The 7648-nt window shown below is 35.3% G+C and overlaps 1 protein-coding gene across 10 annotated transcripts; it reads left to right on the plus strand.

Moving 5' to 3' along the window:
• The first annotated feature begins 233 nt into the window (after positions 1-233).
• LOC110790672 (uncharacterized) lies at positions 234-5631 on the plus strand. Of its 10 annotated transcripts, none has more exons than XM_021995444.2 (4): positions 234-428; positions 533-688; positions 2661-2727; positions 4902-5631. In XM_021995444.2, the coding sequence occupies exons 1-4, from the start codon at positions 426-428 to the stop codon at positions 4997-4999; spliced, it is 324 nt and encodes a 107-aa protein (XP_021851136.1). In that variant the 5' UTR covers positions 234-425; the 3' UTR covers positions 5000-5631. The 10 variants fall into 10 exon arrangements, 2 of the variants coding, with proteins under 2 accessions (XP_021851136.1, XP_056692584.1); XM_056836606.1 differs by having other exon boundaries at positions 237-428; positions 533-625; XR_008927606.1 differs by having other exon boundaries at positions 242-428; positions 529-688; positions 4907-5631.
• Positions 5632-7648: the final 2017 nt, after the last annotated feature.

Consider the following 7648-nt stretch of genomic DNA (forward strand, 5'->3'; position numbering starts at 1 on the left):
AATAATTTTCAGAGTTTATGAGTGTATTTGTAACAATATGGATACATTTTTTTTCTGCCTGATACCAGAACTTATTTGAATTGAATATATCTCTACCATTTAAAAAGCCAAAAGTTGGCAAATAATACTTTAATTAATACCCACAACACCCTTGAAATCCTTCTTCAAAAATATTACATTTCTCTTAAGAATAGTGTGCCGACGAAAACACCCTTAATAATAGGTGACTCAGCTGCTGTTATTGTTTTGGCAAATTTATGACAATTCAACTTCTTCTTCCTACAAAATTAATCAAAATAATATCGGTGACTTTCTGCCTCCATCCTCCCCTTTTTCTTCCTTCACCCTTCTTCTTCACAGTGACCTTCCTCCACCCTTCTTCATCTTTATTCGATCTTCTCTAACCAGAGGAGTTCTCCTTCACCATGGTACATCTTTCTCTCTCCTCTCAAGGCTTCTTCTATTCCATCTTCAATCCTCTCTGATCTTTCTTATTCCAATCAATTTAATTGCGTTTTTTATTTGAAGCTAGGGTACCTTGGAAGATTTGTCTCCATTCAGATTTCTGAAAACAAGCCGATGGAGATCCGCCAGACATGTAGAAGGAGACGTGTATTCCATTTGGGTAAGCGAATCTGGGTGCGAATGGCATGTTGTGGTTGAATTTCAACTTAATTTCGCTAACCTGGTATGTAAATTGTAGTTGCACCTTAGATTCCAATGGTTTTTGGTTTTTGGTTTAGGGTTTAGATTGGGGTTGTTCTTATTTAACCTTTCCTTTCAAAATTCCATTTAGGTGCGTAGTAAATTGTAGGAGTATTTTGGTGCTATATCGTTGTGAGTATAATTTGAATAGAAATTCAATTTGCAGGCAACTGAAATTAGGTTGCAGATTTTAGTTCGTCTGCCTTTTTTTTTTTTTATATGTTGTCAGCAATTTCACTAAACATGATTTCATTAATCACTTTCTGATTAACAAGAGTTGGTATATTATATTGTTAAGTTTCCTAGATATGTGTGAGTTCCTGGATTTTTGGTTTTATGTTGTGGGAAATTTTATGGTTTTTATACCTATTTTCTGTTGGGAATCAACATGTTTTAGAATGCAACATGATGTTATTACGTGAGCTATATATTTGTTGGACTTTGTTGTCAAAATGTTGACAGGATAATGTCTCACAAGTGTTTAACCAATCTGATTATTTGAGCTATATATTTGTATAATTTCGGTCAGACTCTTTTTTCGAATTATTGACAAGATTGTGTCTCACAAGTGTTTACAAATGAACTTACTGTTAAAACTATTATCTGGTATTCATAGTTTTCACAGAAGGGCAAGCTTCACAAGATACTCAAGCCTCGTAGGTGGACCATTTTCAGAACCAGGCAAAAAAACAAGAGTTTGTTCTTGTGTTAGCTGAGAATGGTACACAATAGGATCTCTTTAGTGTTTGATCGTTTCTCCATTATTCTTCATATCAGATGCAAGAGAAAAAATATACTTATATATTATTAGATAGAACCAAAATACCAAATGCCTACAGTTGCTGTTAGAATATGACTAGGTAGAAGTTTAGAACCATTAACCGGTAGGATACAGTTTTCATGAAGCTAAACAATAACCCAATACTTTAAAGCACTTTGATGATATTCAATTAGTACCATGCCATTATTATCATGCCATTCCGAAACGAATGATTGTAAAGCGGCCTCTGTCTTCGTCACGCCGCCCACTAATAATCAAATTAAACATGGGTTAATCAATACATTATAAGTTAACTTTAGCAAGTCACTTCCTAACCAGGTTTTGTTGCCATCCTTGTTAAGATTCAAGTGTAATAGCCTGTTGATTACATTGACAGTTGGTATAATGATGCAGGAGTAGTTTAAAATGTAGTATGAAATGTTCATATATGTTTATCATGATACTCTTGCGCCTCTTTTCTTGATAGAATCTCGTGATAATTATATATTCCTCTGTTATCTGTCTCAAATGCTTTGAAATTTTCGGTTATTCCCTGTTACGAGTATCACTTATCAGAAGCTATAGGGTATATACAAGTTCAGAAATCTACCACATTCTGAAATTATGGTGAAACCCCCAATTATTTATTAATTAAATCACTTTGATGATATTCAATTAGTACCATGCCATTATTACCATGCCATTCCGAAATGAATGATTGTAAAGCGGGTTCTGTCTCCGCCACGCCGACCCACTAATAATCAAATTAAACGGATATTCGGGGGGGGGGGGGGGGGGAAGTAATAGAGGCGACAGTGATAGGCACGGTAGAGAGATTTACAACAAGAGGGTAAGGAGGGAGTAAAATTGAAGTAAGATTTGGGGTTGTGGGTTTTATTTTTCAGCTAAAGAGTTGTTCTGAATTTCTAATCGGTTATGAGAAGTTCTGAACATTTTCAATTCTATAATTTGTAGATAGTGTAAATGACCACCAACTAGGAAAAGGAATCCTTCTTGTTATCTTTGTGAGAATTATAGTTCAGTTTATCATTGGATGAATGACCAAATTTCTAACTATTACAGTATGACCTTTGATTTCATTGGTTCCCTAATGGTGTTTCACATATTTCATAGAAATGGTATATTGGGTCTGCAATGGTCCAAGAATTGAGATTTCCTTATATTTTTCATTCAGGTTCTTCCCATCATCTTGGATTCACTTCTCCACTATGTTCAGGGGTGGCATGGTATTAATTTTCCAAGTATGTTGCATCACTTAGTTATAAATTAAACGAACTATCGAATTTATGTTAACAAGCCTCAAAAAGAAAAGGGAGTAGATAATTTATGTCACCTAAAGTTTACCAGTATATGTTGTAATGGATCTACACTGGAATTGGAAGGTGTATGAAGGTGTTTCTCCTCCTGATGCTCTTAAGTGGGTTGGATGTTTTTCTTGTTGTCCTAATCACCGGTCCTTATGTTTTCATGTGGGTTTCCTTTGTGTGAATGTCGGTTGCAGATTAGTATTACTCGGCATATTTCTATAACCGATCTTTATTTTTCGTATAATGCAAGCATCCAGGGTGTTGAGGCTTAGAAGGGACACAAATACTATTGTGGTAGACCGTCTATCTAAGCATGTCAACTTGAACCACTATTATATCATCAGGGTATCTCTAACCTTGTTGTGGTTTTGTATATTTTAAGTTGATTCTCTTGTTGCTAAACTTCATATAAGTAATTTAAAAATTGCTTACATTGTCTAATTCTTAGCCTCATTTATGTGAAATGTGTCATTATGTGTTTAAATCCGGTCTTGTACTCTACAGTTTGTAGATTCTTGATTAAAAAAAAAGTTGAACTTGATAGTTTCTATATATTTTATGCGCAGATAATTTAGAAACTCACTTGCTTGTGTTTGGTATCCTAATTGAATGATGATGTAGGTCTTTGCATTGACGTTAGATTATAAGTTTAATCAGTTGATTTAAAGGAGAAATGTAGTGATGTTATAAAAAATTGGGAAATTTGTACCTAATTTGTTTTTGGTCCAAATCCATCTTTTCTTAACTTCCAATTGCCAACTCTGTAGTTATTTAGGAATTCAAATAAATTATTTTTTAAAATAATTTTTCCAAAAGATAACTATTAGTAAAATTTGATGATTAAGTAATGTAATTTAGGTTTTTGAGGATTAATTAGTACATGAGAATTTATATGAAAGATTTATACTGTTTCTTCATGTTCTATATGTAGTGAGACAAACATTATTTGAGTGGTTTAAGATAGACGTACAAATATTTGGAGATAGGAAGGAAATTCTAATTGGATGTTGATGTTTATAGTGCTTGGAGATAAACTAAATTAACCTCATTTATATTTCAAGCTGGTTCAAACATCATATTACCCTACATCGTATGCAACAACCTCTGTTCTAAACTAATTATCACGTTCCATAATTACTCATAGTCATATCTGAAAGACCAGTTACAGTAATTAGTGATTCCCAAAATATTAGCTGAGACAATACGTATGACTTTTATATGGAATGACGATAGCCTTTGGTTGTTTTGAGACATAACTAATTTATTTCTATATGACATGATTAATTTACATTAATCAAAGAGTTTGGTTGGGATAGTGTGCTATCAGATATGTGTCACACTTTTCTATCAGGGTCATACATTTATTTCATGTTTTGAGTACCTGATTATAGTGTAGAAACACGAAATCTTGGTCTTTAATCCTCATTTTTCTAGGATGCAAGTCTTATGAATTCATTGTCGTTTAAGTTTATGAACAAGTTTTTAAGAGGTCTTACTTATTGGGCATTTCAAACTGGCAACTCATACTGTATTGGTATTATTAACGATCAAATAACAGTGCATACATGACAAGATATTGTACCATTAACGACGAAAAATGTCGTCGTTAAAGGCCAATAACCGTTGATTAATGACAGGTTTTTCTGTCGCGAACCTGCATAAAAGGTGGCCTTCGTTAATGAAAAATCCCGTCGTTAACCCGTCGTAAAAGACATTTGCGACGGTTGTTCCCGTCTTTGTTTGGTAGTTATCCCCGTCGTAAAAAGGCTTTTGCGACGGGATTTTTAACCCGTCGTAATTAGGTTGTCGTTAAAGATACAAATTCTTGTAGTGATATAGGATACGGAATGAGATAAGTTGATCGGAAAATATAGAATGGAATACTTACTATATTATTATTAGAGAAACTTGCATAATAAGATGTCTTGTTAGTTCTGTAATCTTTATAACTGCAGTTTGCAGGCATCAAATTCTGCATCAAAAAGCCAACAGAGGCTTCAGAAAATTTTCTTATTTCTCATGACTATATCTGCTGTAATATACAGAGTTTTATATACACACTGGTGGGTTGTTAATACATATGTTGATAATACTTTACCTTGGTCTAGGAAAGAAGTCTAGCAAGCTTACTACTATAGGAAGGAGGAAACTACATACAAATTGCATAATGCATGCTGTCACTTACCATAAGATGATCTACTTCTGAAGTTCTCATCGTATGTCCAGTAACCCACGTCCTATAAGCAACGTTCCCTTGCCGTTTAGAGAAGCTGGAAAAGATAGAAAACGGGATGCGAATAATGGTGTAAATAACCAACAAACCATTCCAAGGTTGCCTACGTTGTTGTTCAACCTCATGATCATCATATATTATGGCGCCTATCCCATTGCCAAACATAGTCTCATATGCAACCTTTGGACTCTTCCTTTTGGTAAGAATGTGCTCCCTCAACCCCTTGATTCTTTTATCTTGCCTGTTGAATGAAGGATGCCAAAGTACCTGGAAAATTAACTCCAGTCAATTGTCGGTCTACCGTAAGGGGGTTTATAATTCAACGTTGTGGGACGTCGTAGTAGCCCAATGCAGACTTGTATGTATTATCTTGTCAGCAATTTGGAGATTGAAGTTGGAGATTTCTGATTCCATGAATACCTTTTCAACTGGAAATATTGCCCAGCGGTATAGTGTAAGGATGTAAATATCAACACTTAAAAAGTTTTGATGGCAGTGTTTTAAGAAATACTTATGTTTGCTTACATAGGTTTATAAACAGTTCATTGTTGAGGCTTTACCTATTTTGTTGATGATTATGGAACTTTGCATTTGCTTAACAAAAAGACCTCCTATCTCTCATAATGGGTCCCTTCCAACATATTTTTTATATGACTTACATAACATACCCCCTTTCTTACGTAAGGGGTCTCTAATGTTTACAAATAAACCCCCTCATGTTGAGGGGGTCTCTTTTTCAAAGAGACCTCTGAGATAAAGACCCTTTTAAAGAAGGTTTCTTATGCCATTTTGGACGAGTCTCTTTGGCCATTTTTGTAGTAGTGTAAGAGAGATTCTCCGTTAGCCCACGACATGTCAATGTCCCTCCTCCATCTATCAGAGAATGGTAGTGTACAAAATATTAATGAGCTTTGGCTTAAGAAAAAGAATACTTGTCAATCACAGGTTGTAAGCGACTCTAAACAGCTTAAGTTGGACAACTTTGTCGGCCTATTCCTTATATGTGGTGTTTGTATCCTGTCTCTTATCATATACTTCTCCTTAATGCTCTATAAGTTCCACCAGCATAATTGGCTCAACACTCGGAGCCTTTAGTCCAGGGCTGCTCTCGGTCTGCACGCCTGAAGACATTCTAGTCATTTGGTAATAAGAAGGAAGATATGTGGCGAAAAAAGATGAAAAGGAAACGTACATGTGCATAAATGCCTACTCATGGTAGTGAGTTGATGGAGGCTGAATAAGCGGGAAAATCATCTAAAAGTGTAGACTTTAGTAGTTATCGTGGAGACAGTTATAATAGCGTCATGTGGAGTTGACGAGAGGATCAAAGCTAATCCCATTTTCATGCGATTATGTCCAAATATAGAAACTTTTCTCTTGACCTTCTTTTGAGAAGTATATCATGTAGAAATTATTAAGTGTATACAAGTTAAATGTTAACAAGATTCTTAATGTCAGCCTTGTACTTTGTTAATTCAGGAATAAAAACTCATTGGTAACATAGCATATGTCTGAAATTCCACTACACCGTTGACAGTCAGGGGCAGTGTATTTGAATTGGGTTGTAAAAACTGAAAATTTTCAAATATCGCTTTTCAACGAGCATCTATTTATACTATGTGGTGCAGAATGTAATTATCGTTTTTTTCGGCGAGCATCTGCGCGCAATAGCGCGCGGCCTTACACCTAGTCTAAACAAGAGCGTAAACTTGATAGAAGAAGCTTTTAGACCTTATGGGGAATTTGGAATGTGGGAATGGGAATTGAATGAGAAGGGATGAGATACTGATTGGGAATTAGTTGATGAGAATTCATTAAACACTTCCATATCCATTGTTTGGCATGGTTGTGGGAATATGTGGGGAATTGTCGATTTATACTTGGGGAATATTAAATCCTCCCTCATTACTTCACTCGTCATATTAAATGACTTAAGTAACTCTCCCTATATTTATTACCTCTTTTTATATATTTACCTTTTGACTTTCACCCACTCTTCAACCTTTCCACCCACCTTCAACCTTCCCACCTACTCCAGCTGACACTTCGACCACCAGTCCGACCATCACTCCGGCACAAGTTTATGGCGACCAAAAATCGACGGTGGTGAGCAATTTTCAGGACTAAACGGGCTGCCGACGAAAAATATGTGTCGTAATTCACATGCACGAGTCATTTGGCGGAACCTCGACATCACTACAAGAGGTAAAAAAAACATTATACAACAAAACTTGTAGAGACTTCAACAGTTTGAGCTTCCACTAGGATGGAAACTTCTAATGTTCAAACTCCTACCAAACAGAAGAAGTCTATTCCGTGGTGGAAGCTGGTCAATCTGTGAAATATGTAGAAATCTTCATGTCAAAAAAGAAAATTCATTAGTAATATTAATTAGTTTTGTGTAATTTAATGTTGAATTTGATTTATTATTCCGGCAAAATTTAGTTAGACTTTCTTCTTTTGAGCTCCCAATATGTTATAGACTTTCATGGTTTGAGCTCCCACTATGGTAGAAGCTTAAATAGACGAAGTCGACACTATGGTGGAAGCTTAAAATACAAAAAGTCTTAGGAAAACTTGGTGTTTATTATTATTGCGTCAGAAATTTGTTGGTCGGACTTC

Source organism: Spinacia oleracea, chromosome 2, assembly GCF_020520425.1.
Source record: "Spinacia oleracea cultivar Varoflay chromosome 2, BTI_SOV_V1, whole genome shotgun sequence".
NCBI lineage: Eukaryota > Viridiplantae > Streptophyta > Magnoliopsida > Caryophyllales > Amaranthaceae > Spinacia > Spinacia oleracea.

Excerpts from the sequence above, each read along its gene's own strand:
- LOC110790672 (XM_021995444.2), top strand. Across the intron at positions 689-2,660 it reads AACTTAATTTCGCTAACCTG|GTTCTTCCCATCATCTTGGA; the intron begins GTATGTAAATTG and ends TTTTTCATTCAG. Across the intron at positions 2,728-4,901 it reads GCATGGTATTAATTTTCCAA|GAAAGAAGTCTAGCAAGCTT; the intron begins GTATGTTGCATC and ends ACCTTGGTCTAG.